General features: G+C 47.0%; 1 protein-coding gene across 2 annotated transcripts in view; it reads left to right on the forward strand.

The window, feature by feature from the left end:
* Positions 1 to 6,138: 6,138 nt before the first annotated feature.
* Positions 6,139 to 20,246, forward strand: part of LOC144169575 (protein ECT2-like) — a 55,088-nt gene continuing 40,980 nt past the window's right edge. For both annotated transcript variants that reach the window (XM_077698810.1, XM_077698811.1), the window contains exons 1-5: positions 6,139 to 6,577; positions 6,639 to 6,727; positions 8,975 to 9,142; positions 19,382 to 19,471; positions 19,740 to 19,850. In XM_077698810.1, the coding sequence (XP_077554936.1) occupies positions 6,502 to 6,577; positions 6,639 to 6,727; positions 8,975 to 9,142; positions 19,382 to 19,471; positions 19,740 to 19,850 (534 nt within the window). In that variant the 5' untranslated portion in view covers positions 6,139 to 6,501. The remainder of the gene's footprint in view (positions 6,578 to 6,638; positions 6,728 to 8,974; positions 9,143 to 19,381; positions 19,472 to 19,739; positions 19,851 to 20,246) is intronic.

The raw sequence follows: 20,246 nt of genomic DNA on the forward strand, positions 1-20,246 counted from the left end.
GAAACGTAAAACAAAGAAAAGGAAAATAAACCGTGGAACTAAAATTAGTTACATAAGCATGCAAGGCGGCCGCAATCAGGAAAAATGGATTGAGATACAAACCCAACTCGAGAAAAAAGAAATTGACGTGTACGCCCTGACTGAAACCCACCTGAGAGATATGGAGGAGCCACCAGTGATGGATGACTACGTATGGGTAAGGTGCAACAGGGCAGCGGGAGAGAGGAAAGGTGGGGGCGTGGGCATGTTGATTAGGCGAGGAGGGAATTGGCAAAGGGAGAATCAGGGCTGTAAGGAGCACTTATGGGTTTGTGGAACGGTGGGTGGAAAAAAGACACGGTTGGGAGTGGCATATCTGTGGACAGGGAATGACGCCAGAGAACAAAATAAAGAGTTGGTGGACTGCCTCAGGAAGGACATAAAGAAATTTAAAGAATCCGGCGAGGTGATATTAGTAGGCGACTTAAATGCCCACATTGAGGATCTAGATGGATATACGGACTATAACGGCTCAATGGTTCTAGATATGTGTGAAGAACAGCAACTAGTAATAGTTAACCGGGAGCATAAATGCGACGGGCAGATAACGTGGCAAAGCAGCAATAGACAGTCTTGCATAGACTACGGCCTGGTCTCGGAGCACACGTACGAGCGCTTGAACCAAATGACGATAGATGAAGAAGGAGAAAACAGCCTGGGCAGCGACCACAGGCGTATAATCCTGAAATTTGACAGTGGAGGGGTTAGGCAGGAAACACCGGAGGTTGGGCTCCCGAAATTGAGCGAAAAGCAGGTAGCAGACATTGTCAATAGCATCGAAAGAGAATTAGAGGCCGAGCCCACGAAGGTGTGGGAATATGACGAGGTTGTGAGTTGTATACAGAAGGAAATATACAAAGTAAGGAAACAAAACCGCTGGAGGGGTAAAAGGAAACCACGAAGCTGGTGGGACAAGGAAATTAAACTGGCTATTGAAGAGCGACAACGGGCTTCTAGATTGCACAGAAAGGCAAAACAAATGGGATATCAGGATGAAGAGGTGCAGCTACGGTGGAGCCGGTACCGAGAAAAGAAATTTGAGGTGCAAAAACTAGTACAAGCAAAGATTAAAACTGCGAGTGAGAAATGGGTATCAGGTATACTTAAGAAGGATAAGAGCGCCCCCCAAAAATTCTGGAATCATTTAAAAGCATTGGGAACAACGACTAAAGAGGCGCAGACTCAGATACAGGACGGGGACGGTAACGTTCTTCTGGGGGACAGCGCATTAAAATACCTTCATGGAGTCATAGCAAATACTTTCGGCCAAACACGCGAGATATCGGCTACCCGGACACATGTGGCCAATAGAAGAGCGACAGATAAAGAATTTAATATCGAATTTTTGAACTGGAAAAAGGCAGAACACAGTGTTCCCAAAAGTACGGCAACAGGACCGGATGGTATCCCAATAGAGATTATCAACCATTTGGGACCAGCGGGAAAGACGCACTTGTATAGAGCCATCGAGCGCGCTATAAAATCCGAGAGGATTCCCACGCAATGGCGCGAAAGCAGAATGAGTTTGATCTATAAAGGCAAGGGAGAGAAGGACAAGGCGAGCTCTTACAGGCCGATTACAGTCACGTCAGTGCTCTATAGATTAGCTATACAAGCCATCAAAGTCGAGTTGTTGAAGTGGGTGGAAAGTAACGGTATTTTAGGGGAACTGCGAAATGGATTTAGGCCGGGTCGACGCCTAGAAGACAATATTTTCGTAATAACCCAGACCATCGAAATTTCGGCAGCGCAGGGCAGACCAACATGGCTACTGTTTCTGGACATCAAGGGAGCTTATGACAACGTGGATAGGGGATTGCTGTGGCATATACTGAAAGAAGAGGGGATTGGGTCAGATTTTGTGGGGCTGCTAAGGGCAATATATGAGGATAACAGGGCGCATATTACATGGGAAGGGCGTACAGGCACAGAGCCTGTATACATTCGAAGAGGTTTAAAGCAGGGGTGCCCCCTTTCGCCATCGCTGTTCACACTGTACATTAGAGGAATGGAAAGACGATTGGAGGAGAGTGGATTAGGCTTGGACTTGTCGTACCGAAGCAATGGAGAGTTGGTGGAGCAACGGATTCCGGGATTGATGTACGCGGACGATATAGTGTTGCTGGCAGATAATGCGGAAGACCTTCAAAAACTGGCCGACATTTGTGGTGATGAGGCAACGTACCTAGGACTACATTTTAACCCACAGAAATCTGCAGTCATGGTGTTCAACGAGGAAGCTCATACAGCACCAATAAGAATTCAACAGGAGGCCATACCATTAGTAAATAAGTATAAATACTTGGGGATCTGGCTTAATGAAGGAAAAGGCTACCTGAATGCCCATGAAGAACACCTCAAACTGAAAGGGAGGCGAAATGCAGCAGTAATGAAACATAGAGCACTTTGGGGTTACAATAAGTACGAGGTAGTGCGAGGCATCTGGAAAGGGGTAATGGTGCCGGCGCTCACGTTCTCTAATGCAGTATTATGCTTAAAGTCCGATATCCTGTCGGGACTGGAGGTTAACCAAAAGGCAGTCGGCAGATTAGCACTGGGAGCTCACAGTAAGACTACAAATGAGGCGGTACAAGGCGATATGGGTTGGGCTTCATTTGAGGCGAGGGAAGCGCAAAGTAAGATACGTTTTGAGGAGCGGCTGAGACATTTAGATGAGAAGAACTGGGCAGCCAGAGTGCACAGGTACCTGTACCTTAAAAGTGTGGACACCCAATGGCGGAAGAGGACGCGAAAGCTGGCGACTAAATATACCTTGACCGCGGCAAATAAACAAGGGGGGGCAGTTAAAAAGCAAGTGAAGGAAACAGAGACGCTCATGTGGAAAGAGAGGATGGATAAGAAGGCGTCGCTGGGAATCTACAAAGCAAGCAAAAAAGAGATCCGGAAAGAGAACTTTTATGACACCAATAAAGGTAGTGCGTTGCTCTTTGAGGCGCGGGCTGGCTGCTTGAGAACTCGAACTTACATGAGCAAATATTCGTCCCAGGATGAGACATGTGTTGTATGTGGCAGGGATAAAGAAACAATCGACCACATAGTAATAGGATGCCAAAAGAATCAGCCGGATAGAATTGGGGGGAAAGTCCTACTTCCTGAGGCACTGGGCTTCGCAATAGATGGAAACATTAACTGGTCAGCAGTAGGTATTACTAAGCAGCGGCTAGAGTATTGGTGGAAAAAAAGCAGGGAAGTCGATAAAATAACAGCCCAGCCAGGGGTAGCGGCAGGGCAGAATTAAAAAGAAATCCGAGTTGAGAGACTAAATTTAAATTCAAACTACTAAGATAGGCTAGATGGCGCACGCTATCACCCCGATTCAAAGGGGAGGCCTTTAATCATCATCATCATCACCGGGCAGTACTTCCGGTGCTTCCGGGTAGTACAAAGCTGCGCGGGTCCCATAGGATCCCGTGTTGACAGAAGCAAAATGAGCTCGATGCTCCCGATTGTTTTGCGACATAGACACCAGCCCATCCCCGACGAGTCCGATATCTTCTGGCGAACAACTTGGAATAAGGGGAAAAAGCTTTGCAGCGCTAAACACGTTTACAGCGCCGACAAAAGTGCTGGGACCGTGACGGCGTCTGCTACTCGCAGGTTCACCGATCGATGGTCGTACGAAGTGAAATTTTAAGTAAAATTTCTAGTTTTAAACTAATACTTTAGGTGACAAAGACTTCTCAAAAAAAGCCGATCAAAAAAGAAGAGTGACGCAATCGGCGATGATCGCGCTTTAAAAAGCCAGCCAGTCCGGCGGACCGCAGGCTCGCCTGCTGCGGTGCGCCGCTCTTTCGCGTACCTGCACACTATGCGTGCACTTTCATTAAACAGTGGTCGTTTGCGTCGCCGATACGAATACATGGTGCAGCATTAGCTTGCCGTTTAGTTGCGTGTCTCGGTGACAAAATGCCGCGACCGTCAGAAGCGTGAAATCTGTTTTGCGATTACGAAATTAGTGGCCGTAAAACAAAGTGGTCGGGCGAACTAAGAGGCCGCTCGCCTTCCTTGTTTGCACTCACTTTACTTAATTACGCTCTTGCAGCATACATTCCCAGTTCGCACTTAATAGCCTAAAATGAGGGATGAGGGTCAGCAACGGCCGAGTTCCATGCAGCCGACACGGCGGAGGGCTGGACGGCAAACCAAGAAGGGGGGGAGGGGGGCTTTGAATGCACAGAGAAAAAATTCAGCGAATTTCTAATAATATTTGACAATAATCTCCTCCAGTTGACAATAATTCAACTGGAGGACGCCACTTCTCTGTTCTTGATCGCTGTCTCACTCCATTCGAAGTCAAAAAACTGGCGTGTCGGCGTTCAGATTCGACGACCCCTGCACTAGAAAACCAACACAGTCAGTGATGATCGTATATAAATATTCGGGGCCCGCGCCGTGTATGCGGCTGTGTTATGTTATGCTGTGTTATGTGTTGTTATAGAAGTACACACCTTTGCAGGCAGCGGGCGTGTGATTTGGTGCGTGTTTTGAGTCCTAAATTTAATAGCGCTTAATTTGTTTATTTAATTGGCGCAATTGCCCCACGTACTCGCTAGTATATATGTACCCTGCCGTTCGTAAATCGCGCGGCGTAAAACGTTACGCAAGAATCATTTAGTTTGCGAAAATACGAAACAAAATTTCCCCTCGTTCCAAGGGCGGTGCCAGGCCAGCATTGTCAGCTGAGTCGGCTGCGCAATTCTTGCGTTCGCTTGCATCCTCCCAATGAAGCAACCTTTTGCAGTTACCTCAGGATGTAAGATGAGCAGCGTTCCGTGTTTATGCTACTCGTGAACTTTCCTTTGTCGACCGCACGCAAGAAGAAAAATCTGTAACTGTCGTCAAACAGTTAAACCACCCGACCTGGCGATACTGTCCCACGCCGCGACCACCGCGACAGCTCGCTCAAAAGAAAGCCGACAAATCGGCTTCTTTTAGCGGATATTGTTTTGTTTAGCCTCTGCAATTACTTTAAGGGCTATGATATGTCATGATATCAAATAGCTAAAGAAACATTTAGGAACGTCAACGCCTAAAGAGTGCACATATTGTCGTCTACATTAAATACGGCGGCTACCCTGTGATAATTGCGTTTGAGCGTCCTCGTTGTGAACAAATATGCTGCGCAGTGCGCACTTATGCGAATTTACAGCCTGCCAACCAACCTTATAACCACCTGCTATTTCACAGCAGCGCGTAATCCGCTCACTTACTCTGCTTTTAAAATGCAGTAACCAATGCAGTAAATATCGCTTCGTACTCGAAAAAAAAAAAAAAAGAGAGAGAGAAGAATCTACGAGGAAATGCAAAGCCTTCAAAGCAACCTTCACAGTGTGCCGGCCTTCGCCTCGGCAAGAAGGCGATATTATTCCATCAGCACCGTCTTATTTGGAGGCTTCTACCTTCTACAACAATTCTTTCTGCCGTCGTTGCAGTATTTAGTAGGTATGCGGGCTAATAAAGTCATGCTAGACGCCTTTGCGAAGGCACGTTCGAGGGCGATGAAGGCGGTCGGCGCGGCCCCCTCACCGACCCAGAGTCGTGGTCTGCGCTGCGGTCTCCCGGCAAACTCGAGTGTCCGGTGCCGTTTCCTTACCACCAGCGCCGCCGAAAAACTGCAGCACTACAATCTCGGCGTCCTAGTTGCGTGGTGCACGTTCCTCTCGTGTTGAAGCATGTTTTTTCGACGCAAGAACACGCATACAGAGCAGCAAAGACTATTTTCATGGCTGGAAGCAGTTGCATTCGACGTTCGCGCTATTTCACACACAAAAAAGACAACAGAAAACGCACAAAACACCAACATAACTTTACGTCACATTCGTTTGTAAACCGACCAATCATCTTAGCTTAAATTGACCAATCAGGGTGCCGTGCCTTACTGCACACCCACGTTTTTGTGCCCTGTTCTTGTTTTTATGCTTTTTATTTATTTTTCTTGCTTTGGCTAGCATTAAAACAACTTTGCTAACTGTGTCGTGGCATTAATAGGTTGCGTAACTTGTGTAACTGTAATAAAACACGAGTTTTTTCCCATCATCATCATTATTATAGTGTCTTTGGCTAGTTACGTTGGTCACGTTACGAATCCAGTTCATAGCCGGTCGTAGTTCAAACTGTTCAAACGGTGTGCGTAGTCTGTGTCACCGCTGGCATAGGACCCGCAGTTTTGTCTCATTTTGTTGGGCTTTGGAGGGGGGCTTTAAGTGAGGTCATTTTTCTAATTTTAGTGCCACGTGCGCTTTCCGCCTGTCAGCAGCTCGTCAAGGTACGGCGATAGAGAAAGGTACGGCCCCTCCCCCTCCTCAAACGAACAACGGTAGTCGCTGGGTGCGTCGGCGTACCGCGCGTGCGGTGAGTTATGGGCCAGAACTTTTTGACGTCGTTTGCCTTCTGAAGTAATGCCTTAGACCGTGCCGACCGTCGAAAAGAAACCACCCCACCATGGAAATGGCCAACGACTACTCGATTATATCCAACCGGTCCAACTGCGGTTCGACGCTAAGTGTCAACGTCAACGGTTAGTCCTCAATGGTGTTCGTGCCTTACGAATGATGCTCATTTCGTTGTCGTTGTTTCAGAATCGTACAGCAGTCGGGGATGCCCCAGAACTAGGATTTGTCTTCTGGGCTCGCTCAAAGACAACACGGAAGTCGTCAAAGCCGCGAAGGTGACGTTTCTTGGCCTCGCTTTCCCGTAAAAAGCCCTGGGTGCAGTGTACCCGGCCGTCGCCATTCAAAAGCTGTATGCACGCGAAAAAAAAAGGAAAAAGTGGTTTTACGGAACACAACTCCCGTGCACGCTGACTTGCAACCGCCCGACAAGCACGTGTTAGGGAATCGCCTAACCGTGGAGAGGTGTATAGATGAAAACATATAAAAAGCTGGCAACTCCCCGCCGCGACGTTGACGAGGCGTTGCGCTTCTAAGAACAAGATCGCGGCCTGGTTTACTGGCTGAAATGGTACAACTTGCGAATTCTCTGCTACGGCGCCGCTCGTGTGACAAAACGATTTATTTATTTTCTTTGCTGCGGCAAATTGCCAAATGCTGAGCGGCATTCAGGGAGAAGGTCGGCCGTTCCAAACAGATCGTTTTGCGGCACGAGCGGTGCCGCAGCTGTGAATTTCCCGGTAAATTCGTACCATGTCGAACGGGGCTCGTGTTAAAGATTCCCAGTCCATAGCTTACCGCCGTGGTACACTTGCTTTGGCACGTAAAACTCCAGTGTTGCTTGGATTTATAAAACCTGTCAGGCGGACCAAAAACTGCGCAATACCCACTCCTTGGGCAGTGTTCGAGGGTGCTTCCTAGTGTATATTCCGAACTGAACAACATGCTGAGCTTCTGTTTGTGGACACAAGTTCAGCACACTCAGAATATTTGTCTGTCAAAGTTTTAGATATCATCGATGCAACCGGCAGCAGAAAAAATACGTTGTTTTAAAATTTTTTCTTCTCATGAAAGTAGTAATCTGAGCCCAGCCTCTTCAGTGCATAGTGAAAGCTAACACAGGAAGTTGATTTTGACTCGTGTATTGGGTGTGCTTCATCGCATAGGAATGAATGAACTAGTCCAATTGTTTATTCATACGCATTGTTATAACAATATTTGAGCAGACTAAGCTATTTTGTTGGAGGCATTTAAATTCTTGCTCTCTCAAATGAATACATGGGACTCCCAAGAAACCCATAGAAAGACTAAAGGCTGAATAACTTGTTGTTTACTGATAGATCACACCTTCCATAGCTTATGCTTGAGTTTGTCTTTTTGGGTTTTATATTTTTTTAAATCGGGCGCTATTTTTCAGATTGATAACTGTGGATAAATCGGGTTTGAAATCGTTCCAAAATTTGGGCTTTCTCGGGTTAAATCTACAGATGTACTTTGTGATACTCAGTTTGTTTTATCACGAGGCATTATGAGCTTCGTAGCTTTAGTGTGTTATAATTGGTGTTTGGTTCAAGCTGGTAATCGGGTGGACATCGAGCTTTTCTAGCAAATACTCTCGGAAATTCGGTGTTTCTTTGGAAATGAATCGGTAACGGTGACAGTAAATAACATTGACAGTTTCAAAGAAATGAAGCCTTTTATTCGTGAAAAGCTGGTCACCGTTTTTTTTTTTTTTTACACATCCTCCTTCACATACATTGTCATCTGCACGTGCAAAATGTCGGTCTTCATTTGAGACCTGTCCAATTGTTGAACGTATCTCAGCTGGGAGAAGGTTCTCTCAACATCACAGCTTCCGTTCGCTAGGCACAACGGTTTCGGTGCAGCATTTGCCCACCCGGGGTTGCGAGGAGCAGAGTCATGCCAATACTTAATGTGTTCGACAGCTGTGTTTATGGGGCTTGCTTCCAGCAAGTACTGCGTAAGAAGGTGGACCGTCAGCCCACAATTGTGCAGATCGCTATTTTGAAAAGGTTTATTCGGGGTGAAGTGGGGTTTAACCCAATCCTCCTGAAACATGTTCGAGATGTAAAAATCAGGTTCATTCGGGCTTTACTCGCAAAAGAGCAACCCTACTTATGCTTAATCTTATTATAATTTTATCATGATCTGCCTAGTTTCATCACAATTTAGTCATGTATTGCCTGCACAAGAAAGCAAAAGCAATTGTCCGTCTTGCTAACTTCCTCTAAACAAGTATCTGCTATATTTGACAGCTGTTTGGCCTCGTACAAAACTATGGCTGTGCACTGGCTACAGAAGAGAGACCATACAGAAAGGAGGTGAACTTTTGTGTATGAATTGTTTGCTGTTGAATGTTCATGGCATGAGCCCAACCAACTGTCTTCACTTGAAACATGAATGTGGCTGTGTGCTGCGGAACTGCAGTTGGGCAGTGTGAGTGGTGAGGCGTAGCACATAATGTGGCCAGGTCTGTGGAAGCTGAAATGTCGTCCTTGCTGCAGTGTCACGGCTTGCCGGTCGTGTTCAGCGAGACCGGGGCTGAATACCTGAGTGACCGGGGGACGGTGTTTGTCCTGGAACAGTTCGAGGGCCCGCTCTTTGATCAGCTGAGGCGGCGTTTCCTCATTCTCAGCCCCATCGTGCTTATCCAGTGCGCTGAGCGAAACATGGTGAGTGAGGCTGCCGCTGCGGCTCTTATTATCTTTGTGGACTACACCTTGCGATATGAGCTCGTTTCACGCGCTATCGTGTGTCAACCTGCGCTAACGAATCCTGTTTATGCGATTGCTTCCGTTAGCATTGTTTGTGGCAGAATTCATCGTTTCTGTGGCAGCACATTGGTGCAGCTTGCGCAGTTGATAGTAATGGCGGTTTACAGCAGTTTGGGGACAGCTGGCAAGAGAAAGGCGAAGCACAATGTTCGGGTAGACAAGAAACAAGAGTATCTAAGGAACTGGGTGAACTACGGTTCATGAAGACAAAATGCTAGTTTGGTTCATTCAAGAGATCGTCTCGTTAAAATACCACTGACACTGCTTTTAACGGAAACTTCACTCAAATAAGCTGTATAATAAGGAAAGCACGGAATAGGCATGCAAAACCCCAGCTACTTTTCCGCACTTTGCTTATGATGTATTACGGGGCAGCTCATTGCGATTGGCTGAGGTTGACAATCCAACGCAAATTAAACGGGGATTGTAAATTTGCAGAAGGAGCTATTTGCGCTTAAATTTAATGCATATCCTTTTTATAGCAGCGAGAATGATGGGGCGAACACTGGAAGTTACAAACAAACACGTAAACATAAAAGCATCAGTGCATACTGTGCGTTCTATGGCAGCCATAGCTGCACAGCCATCAGGCATGTTGAGCTTGTCTGACACTATACTGGTGAACTGGCATAAGTGACGTCGTATTCCGTGTCTGTTTGTCAAACACGCCCAATGTTTTAATTACTATCAAGCGTAACAAAAGTAAGCCAAGTACAAATTCGGTCACAAACAAAGCGAGTGTTGACAGCGGTCCTGAGCAGTATTGGGGTGCCACTTCAAACGGAAACGGGGCAACGAAAGACATTTCACTGTTCACTGAAGCCTTAGTCAACATACTAATACAGTAAAAGCTGGTTAATTCGAACATACGGTTAATTCGATGTGACTTCCTGGTCTCGGCAAAGCCCTGTAAATTTCAATGGGGGAAAACTACCGATAATTTGAACGCATCTGTATCCAGAACGGTTAATTCAAACTGGGATCCCCTGATTTCCATCGCTCCTCGCAGAATAAGTCTGCCCAGAGTGATTACAATGCGTTGCAGATCCAAACCAAACAAAATTTACTATAGACGCAAAACAACGAAGCAGAAAAACAACAGTGTAGCGTGCGCGTTGCGCTGCTGCGACAGCTTATATTGCTTCCACAGCGGGCACTGCGCCGCTGGCACCAGCACTCAGGTGCATGCCGTTGCAGGTTTTCTTTGTGCCGCGGTCGCTGGTCTGGGCCTGCGATCACATGGCGTGCCCCCCTTCCCCCAAAAAGACGTGTAGTAGCGCCTAATTCGCGATAACGAGTCCAAAGGTGGCTTTTTTATGTTCTGCCCGCACAGTGTGGTGCGATGTTATTCTGGCGCCCACCCGCTAATTCGAACTCCGCTTAAAGGGGTCCTGAAATACCTTCCGCCGATGCATGGATGTACGTGTAACCAAATAAGACAATGTATTAGCAATCTCCTCCCGCAAGAATTTTGTTAAAGCGATGAGTATTAGCTGAGAAATCGTAAATCAAAAACCGCGCATTATCGTCGCGCCGCGTTTCCTCCTCTTTTCAACTGTTGACGGCGCGCGAGCACTCCCTCCCATGATGCTGCGCTAGTCAGCGGTGACGTACTTCCGCATTACGCTCCTCCGACTGCCGTCTGCTACGGGCAAGTTTTGTTGACACCATGAATTCCGCACTCCGCTCAAGGATGGATAAGCGAACGAAAAATCTGGCCGCATGTGTGCGGTGGCCTGGCCTTGCCCTTTCGCGGTGTGCGTTGCTGCAGTGCAGCACGTGACTTTTAATCGGCGGCGAACTCGCAGCCGCTGGGGAGGATCTTGCGCTCGGTCCCTTTCATGCACCGCGCTACAGTGCTAGCCACTGTAACCGCGCACTGTTTATCCAAAAAGCGCCGTATCAGATGTGTCCCCGCTGGTGCCGGGTCTTATTTTGCGGTGGTGGTAATTCCTGCCGGCGCCATGTGAAAAAGACAGTTTAAATCGATACAGAACCCGTGCACAAAACGCTTCAATCATGTGACCAGTACAGCTTGGGGCGACGCGTGGTGGAGAGCGGCAACGTTGGCAAAACATGCTCCGGCGCGGCTCTGAGCTTTCTAGCGCTGGAGCGAGCGCCTTTCTTTGACGATCTCAAACATCGGTTGCCTTGGCAACAAGGCACAAACCGCCCCAGAGGTCAGTTACGGTGCGTGATCCCGGTTCAGCTCGGGTCCCCACCTCGCGACATGTGGGCACTGCAGACGTACCACTCACTCTCATTAGGAAGTGTGAGATGCGTTTGGCATTACAGGAGGCGATGGTGTGTGTGTTGTGGACGCCTTTGTTTCGCGATGAAATGCGACGTTGTGCTTCTGCGGGTGGATAGTGCTTCCCATGGTCTGGATTATCTTTCTCGAGCGACGTACGACTCGACCTCGCATGGGGTATGTGCAGTGTGCGTGGCTAAAAGCCATCTCGGCTTGCGCGCCAGAGTTAAGTGACTTGCTGTTCGTCCCCGCAAACCGCGCGCGAGGTGAGTGCCGAATTTACGACGGGCAGGAGGAGGCAACCCATCGTCTGTCAATCGCGGTTCAGACTTGCAACGCATGTTGTGACGTTGTGTTCGTTCGAAACGCATCTCTGGATTGTTTTGAAGTGGAAAAAAATGTATCCGTCAAAACCGGGCATTCGGCTCAGGGCGTTCTCTGCGATTGCACGAAAGAAGTGCCACGGGGCTTCAACGCTTTCTTCATGGAACGTACTCCGGTAAGAGAATATCCATGTCGTGTTATGTCCGTGTTGCATTCAATACGAACGGTTAAGCGTTTGTTTACACTTGTTTCGTTTGTCGTAAAATGTCCAAGCACTCCGGCACTACGCTGGCAGATCAGCCGGCGAGTCGACGCTGAGCAGACGACTCATCTCTTTGCCGGAAGTGCGTGAAAAAGCCGCCCAATAGCAGGATGTCTAGCTCATGACGAACATCGGGGAATCGATGATGTAGACATGTGAAGATGCCGGCGTCCAAAAACACGAAGGAAAGGGTGAGAAAAAAGCGACAAACTTTGCAACAAAAGTGTGAGCTTTCCGCTGCGCGTAAAATAGTAATACTTGGCCCAGATGACCTTGACGACCAAATCTAACGATTGCGCTACTTCATTTAGTGTGCTCAAAATGCCTTTCAGGGCCCCTTTAATGTTACTATTGCTCGGACGCTAATCAGGAAGCCAGTGTCCGGAAGCAAAGCTGGTTATTGCATGGGTGGAGCGGGGAACTAGATCTCGTGTATCTTTAGGTGCTTTACACCAAAGACCGCGTGTAAAGTAGGGTGCAGCTCCCGAGAGTGATCATTGTGCTAACACCATGCACGAATTGGGCAAACTGCTTTCTTCACCGGTACAATCAGTAGCGTCTTCACCAACGTTGTTGATAGTTTTCTAGAAATACGCCTCCGTTGCCCGATTGCAATATTTAATTATACTATGCGATCATAAGTTACTTTTGGTGTTTGCATACTGCGATATAACGTAGCAGGTACGGCAAAACGGGGGACGATTGCTAACAGTTTAAGAGAAAACAAAAATGAAACATTCTTTGTGGACTACCGCGACTTGGCAGCCGTTAAAGGGGTCCTGAAATACCTTCCGCCGATGCATGGATGTACATGTACCCAAATAAAGCAATGTATTTGCAATCTCCTCCCGCAAGAATTTTGTTAAAGCGATGAGTATTAGTTGAGAAATCGTAAATCAAAAACCGCGCATTATCGTCGCTCCGCGTTTCCTCCTCCTTTCGACTTACTCTCCGCTGTTGACGGTGCGCGAGCCTTGCCTCCCATGATGCTGCGCTCCGCAGCGGTGACGTACTTCCGCTATTGCGCTGCCCAGACTGTCGTCTGCTACGGGCAAGCTTTGTTGACACCATGAATCCCGCACTCCGATCAAGGCTGGAAAAGCGAACGAAAAGTCTGGCCGCATGTATGCGGCGGCCTGGCCTTGCCCTTTCGCGGTGTACGTTGCTGGCGGCACATGACTTTTTATCGGCGGCGAACTCGCAGCCGCACGGGGAGGGTCGTGCGCTCGTTCCCTTGATGCACCGCGCACTGTTTATCCAAAAAGCGCCGTATCAGATGTGGCCCCGCTGGTGCCGGGTCTTATTTTGCCGTGGTGGTAATTCCTGCCGGCGGCATGTGAAAAAGTCATATTAAACCAATACAGAACCCGTGCACAAAACGCTTCAATCATGTGACCAGTTTAGCTTGGGGCGACGCGTGGTGGAGAGCGGCAACGTTGGCAAAACATGCTCCTCCGCGGCTCTGAGCTTTCTAGCGCTGGACCGAGCGCCATTTCTTTGACAATCTCAAACATCGGTTGCCTTGGCAACAAGGCACAAACCGCTCTAGAAGTCAGTTACGGTTCCGCGATCCCGGTTCAGCTCGGGGCCCCACCTCGCGACATGTGGGCACTGCAGGCGTACCACTCACTCCCATTGGGAAGTGCGAGATGCGTTTGGCATTACAGGAGGCGATGGTGTGTGTGTTGTGGACGCCTTTGTTTCGCGATGAAATGCGACGTTGTGCTTCTGCGGGTGGATAGTGCTTCCCATGGTCTGGATTATCTTTCTCGAGCGACGTACGACTCAACCTCGCATGGGGTATGTGCAGTGTGCGTGGCTAAAAGCCATCTCGGCTTGGGCGCCAGGGTTAAGTGACTTGCTGTTCGTCCCCGCAAAGCGCGCGCGAGGTGAGTACCGAATTTACGACGGGCAGGAGGCAACCCATCCTCTGTCAATCGTGGTTCAGACTTTCAACGCATGTTGTGACGTTGTGTTCGTTAGAAACGCATCTTTGGATTGTTTTGAAGGTGAATAAAATGTATGCGTCAAACCCGGGCCTTCGGCTCAGGGCGTTCTCTGCGATTGCACGAAAGAAGTGCTACGGGGCTTCAACGCTTTATGGAACGTACTCAGGTAACAGAATATCCATGTTGTGTTATGGCCGTGTTGCATTCAATACAAACGGTTAAGCGTTTGTTTTACACTTGTTTCGTTTGTCGTAAAATGCCCAAGCACTCCGGCACTCTGCTGGCAGATCAGCCGGCGAGCCGACGCTGAGCAGACGACTGATCTCTTTGCCGGAAGTTGGTTAAAAAAGCCCCCCAATAGCAGGATATCTAGCTCATGACGAACATCTGGGAATCGATGATGTAGACATGTGAAGATGGCGGCGTCCAAAAACACGAAGGAAAGGGTGAGAAAAAAACGACAAACTTTGCAACAAAAGTGTGAGCTTTCCGCTGCGCGTAAAAGAGTAATACTTGGCACAGAGGACGTTGACGACCCAATCTAACGGTTGCGCTAGTTCATTTAGTGTGCTCAAAATGCCTTTCAGGGCCCCTTTAATTCGAACTCCGCTTAATTCGAACAGTTTTATCGTCCCCTTCGAGTTCGAATTAACAAGGTTTTACTCTATTTGTTTCAGTACCTGTTGTGGAACGTCATCACTGACGTCACAAAACACACAGTTTAGTGAGAGAATTGAACTTTTGGATTAAATTGTGTAATTTCTCGGTCAAGAAAGCATCCTTTGCTGCCGGACAAGCGCGGGGGGGAGAACTATAGGCTCCGGACAGCGAAGTTTGCCGCGCGAGCGCAGCGCCAGCCGCTACATACACGCGCAACTCTGGGTCGGTCCCGCCACGCCGACCGCCTTCAGCGCCAGTGAACGCAACTTAGCAAAAAACGTTTGTTATAACGGTATTTGCACGTATATGTACTAGATAGTGCAACAAAGTCATGCAAAGTGTTATACAGTCGGGGGAAGCCTTCAAATAAAACGGGGCACTGATAAAATGCTGTCGCCTCGCTGCCGAGCCGTAGGCTAGTACAACTGGGAAGCATGTGTTCAAGGCTTTGCATTCTCCCGCGGATTCTTCTTCTGTTTTTTTTTTTTCCGCAGATACCGAGCATGGTTACTGAATCTTGAAAGGCCCACATTAAGCGAGCGGATTACATGCTGCCGTGGTGTACGATCAGCTTGTTAGTAGGCTGGTTATAGGCGGTCAATACACATAATTGCGCTCTGGATTTGGTAACAAAGAGGGCCCCCAAGCACAGTTATAGCATTGTAGCTTTATCACCCAGCGGTTCTACTCTGCTTCATCTAATATTCTACGTGCTTATACCGCCGAATTAAATACATATAACCACATATGGGGCGCGGACACTTATAGGCGTTAATGTTCCCAAATGTTTCGCGAGCATTTGGATAGCATAAAATCACCGTCTCTTCTTGCAAAAGAAACAATGAAATTGTTGTCCAAGCCACTGAAAAGCAAAGAAAAATAGAGCTAAGACGTGCCGCAATCAAAGTTGGAACAATATGTACACGGGAAAAAAATTTTCGCGTTCGGGAAGGAGGAGGAGGAGGACAAACTTTATTTATCCCATCCGTTGAGATTGCGGTCACTCCGGACCAGTGAGGAGTGTACTCAGGGAACTAATTTTTTTCTCCCGTGACTTTTGTTGCAAAAGTGTTGACAGTAATAAAAGCGCTACTATTCCTTCCTAACGGAGGTCTCCTGCCGAACCCGTTGGCGTGGAGAAAAAAAAAAAAACCCCGAATATGAATATTCCGTAATTTATTCGATACGCCTATTAGATGTTCTGCTTACCCCTCCTCATCCCATCCCTGCCCAAAGGAATTTCTTGTGATAGCCTTCTCGTGATGAGTTTCTTTTTTGGGGGCGTGTTTACTTATATGCAACTAACGTACTGGGCTACAACTGGAAGCCCAAAAGTTTTTCGCGAAGCGGGCACTTATTAACGTCCGCACTTTCGCTATACCCCAACAAACGTGAATTTCATACTGTTACATGTATGGAGCATCACATTCGGATCAAAGACCTATATGTAACTCCCGTGTGGTCCAGTTAGTGGTTCTGCAGTCGCATGCAAGTGCACTCACATGGATGGAATACCCCGTGCGGAAACATCGCGCAACGTCTAATATATTTGCAGACAAAGCCTCCTCTTTTGTGGATTGAACAATATAAATTACGTTTTCTTTTGAAGCGAAACATGCTGATCTTGAGAAAGGTTTGCCCCGCAGGCAGGCTGTACAAGCGTTTCTCGTCTGAATCACGTCTATGAGGCCTTTATATGCCATCTCATAAGCGAGTTCAACCGAATAAATCCTTCTCCATTCATATGCACTATGTGGCAGGATTACTTTACAATCTCTTATTTCGTTTTAAGCCCAAAAGGGGTGACTAATATGCTTAAGCCGCGCTGCAAAAAGAGCGCCCCCGAGCCAGCAGCGTACCGGCTTGCGGGGACCGACCCAGTGTTGCGCATACTGCCGAAGGGGGCGCTGGGTGTCGCGGGCTCCGTGTCGCCCTCTGGGCGCTGTCCGGAGCCTATAAAACACTTCATTTTTTTAATAAAACCAACTTGTATTTTGTCTTCATGGTTCCTTTAAAGATGCAGGGTCGTAGTTTAATGGGTAACTCTGGTCTGAGCCACTAAAAGCAGGTAAGAAAGCCCTGTAAAAATGTGTTGCAGTATTGAAGGGAGTTGTAAACATGCCTTTACCTTACACTTAGGTTACTATGTGTAAGCCATGTTCAATATCTTCTTCTTCTTCTTCTTCTTTCTTTTTTTTTTTTTTTTTTTTTGCTGGTTTACAGTCATTACCGAGCGATAAATGGGCATTTGAAAGGTTGTATATCCTTACAGATTTTCTGGCACCGGTTACCGCAGTACACTGGCAAGTTTGAGGGGCTAAATTTTGGCGGATTGGCGGTGCTTTTAATGTATACAACTTGTGCATGAACGAACTTCATATTGCACATGAAAAATTAAGTGAAAGTCAAAACGTTGACTGCGCAGATAGCTTCAAAATGCACTGCAAGCTAATGTGGTGTCATTGCAAGAAGTTGATATGGTGGCCACAGGTGGCTGACGGTATTTTCTCTTTTGCCACCGATTACAAAGGAACTAATGCTCTAGACTTCCACTGAACAGTGAAATTGTGTATAAACAACACCTTTGCTTGGTAGGAGAATGTTGTTTTGTGTGCACATAAATGCTGCACTCATGTAATTACTGCTGTGTACGTTTTACTAGAACCTATTAACTAGTCATTTCTAGGAAGGCCAAGAATAACAACTCATTCATGTAGCTAGCACGTTGGCACGTTATTGTGGGAGTATTCCTTCTTCAAGCACTGCTGTTTCACCTGTCCTCCTGGAAGAGTGATCCAAAAGTTTGAGCTAGTGAATCCACTCACACCTTTATGTCAAAGGCATTAGCTGAGCAGGGGCTCAAATTTTGTCCCAGTTGGTGTGTTTTGAACAGAGGCAAACTACACAAGGGTCGTGTACTATCATGATACATTGAAATTCGAACAGAGCATGTGACTTTCAGTACATGCCGTGCATCCTGGCAACGAGCTGCGTATGCACAGTGAGAACAGGGTTCGCACAGGTCCTTGAAAACCTTGAAAACCCTTGAATTTAAAAGTGTCAATTTCAAGGGCTGGAAAGTCCTGGAATTTTTAAATGGTCCTTGAAAACCCTTGATTTTTCCGGAGAGAATCAATGGCCCTGTCTTTTTACAAAAATTTAAAGTGTTTGTCGTGGATTTTAGGTGTTAACAAATGTAAAAAAACATTGTAACAATCAAGTTTCAGTGTATTGCGCGAAATTACAAGTTTGGTAGATTTTCATTATTACGAGGCAACATTAGGAGCAGGCACTTGTCAATCCAATCTATATCACGATACAATCCAGTAAAAGCCAGCTTCTGTTTTCCATCTTGCATCTTCCAACTAGTCTATGGATGCTTGCTCATTGCATGTTTGCTGTTCCTCATACGCTCCATCTACGTTTGCTTTTACGTGAAAATGCTGGACGAGTACATAGTTCATCCTGCCTTGAAGTAACACTTGCTCGATTTAATTTCAGCTGATACTCTTGCTGACAAAGCAGGAGATGCACGCAGCATTAACTAAGTTTTGAAATCAAACAGTCTCAGCAAAATGCAAAGAAAAAGAAAAACCTCTGAATACCAGCCATGAAATAAAAAAATGAAGCTGGGGGAGCATTTACGAACCCGTTAGCACCTATCTAAATGTGCACTAATGTGCTTAGGTACTGTGCAATAAAAAGCTTTTTCATTGTGTTGGAAAAGCTATAAATAATCCCAGATAAAACATTAGATGGGGACCTTGAAAATGTGTTTTGTGGTCCTTGAAAGTCCTTGAAAACCCCTGAATTTTTGCTTTTGAAGTCTGTACGAACCCTGGAGAACATGCTTACGAGAGTTCGTGTCCAACCTTGGTACGGAAAGACCATTGTTTGGTGTGTGAGCATTTTGGGTTGTCTTCCCACTGCGTTGGGCGACCGCTCACGCGAGTGTTATCTAACTCCGTCGCTGCAATCAGTGAAAACAGCACACGCAGCTATATTCCTTTATTTCTTTTGTTTGGGCCGAGTGGCCAACAGATGACAGAAAAATGGTCTTTCCATAGCAAGCTGGTCAGGAACTCTCGTAACTCGATCCTACTGCGTATTTGCGGCTCATCGCCAGGATGTGCAGCATGTTCGGAAATCCATGTGCTCTTTGTTCGTATTTCACAATATGTCACGATAGTACGTGCAATATGAACTTTTAAAGAACCTTTAGTACAACAGTGTAGACCAGATATAGCGTATGTCACAGGAGCCGCGAAAATCCACACTATAAGCGGTACTACTCTATAAACAAGACATCTGCAAATCCAACCACGTTGTGATCTACCTCTTAATCATTCTTTGTTTCTCAGGAATGGTATTTATGTTACAAACATGAAAATAGGTACCACGATCCGTCAATTTGCAGTTAAAACAAATTCTAAACACCACGGGGCTAAGTTGTCTTCACTGGCTCGGTAATAGTTGCTAGAGATGAGAGCTGATTGTGGTGGCACGACTGTAAGAAACCTCCTCGGTATTGGCTGCTCAAATGGAGAGGCCTTTGTCAGGATGCCGTTGAGAGCTGTGAAATCGGTTGCAAGTGGACTAAGGGGCAAAACATGGCAATTTGGTCTGGTGCCTGCTTGTTGGAAGAGAACTGTGTAATATGCTGCTGCTGCTGTTGCTTTGTGCCCATGCAGCCATTCCCAGACAAAGGCCGGCCTGTGTACAACCTTTCCATGGACGGTGTGGTGGTCGTCTTTGCAGCCTTCAAGTCACGGACTGAGCTGGTAGGCCCACCTTGAGAATCTTTCATATTAATGATTGCGAATTGGTGCGCTTATGGTAAAAAGAAGTGCCGATGGCATAATCCACTTTGATGTCTATCAGCTGCAAAAATAGAGCACAAGGAAATTTGCAGGGAATTCTTGAGAAACCTGCGGGGAAAAAGGGCTAAAATTAGGGAATTTCTCATCCTAGAATTGGGAATTTTTCTACCGAGTACGGAACAACACTAGGCAGAAGTGTGAGGTGTTAAGGGTGTTTTTTTGTGTGCAGTGTGACTTGTTGCTGCTGTGCCACTACATGGGGGCCAGTGTACGGGACAAGTTCAGCCAGGGTGACGTGACGCACTGCGTGGCCGGCTCCATCAACAGTCCCAAGTATGAGGTACGGCACCCATCACTGCTGTGCAGAATTACAGCTGCGGTTTCGAGTTTGGGATGAGTCTCGGAAAGGCCTGCCTTTGTGTTCTCTGTAAATTTGTCCAAAAGAGTGGTTCTTGATTTGGCAGTCTGTGGGATGTGTATTGCCACGAACCATGCACTTCTGATTTGTTTACTTGTGTTTGTTACTAGTGTGTGGTCGGGCTTGGCTATGCTGTCTTGTGTTTCGTGTGAATCGCGTGTTTCCTTCTTCTTTTGCATGCCGCGTTGGCGAGCTCTCTTCCGGGTCTTCATTTTAGACTGTTCTTGTCTGGTAGACGATGTTCTCGATTTACTCCGATGTTTCTGGAAGTGAGACCGCAACAGATAAATGCATGAAGGGCAAACGCTGCAACATTCT

Source organism: Haemaphysalis longicornis, unplaced genomic scaffold, assembly GCF_048455015.1.
Source record: "Haemaphysalis longicornis isolate Haplotype H1 unplaced genomic scaffold, Haemaphysalis longicornis Haplotype H1 scaffold_2, whole genome shotgun sequence".
Classification (NCBI taxonomy): domain Eukaryota; kingdom Metazoa; phylum Arthropoda; class Arachnida; order Ixodida; family Ixodidae; genus Haemaphysalis; species Haemaphysalis longicornis.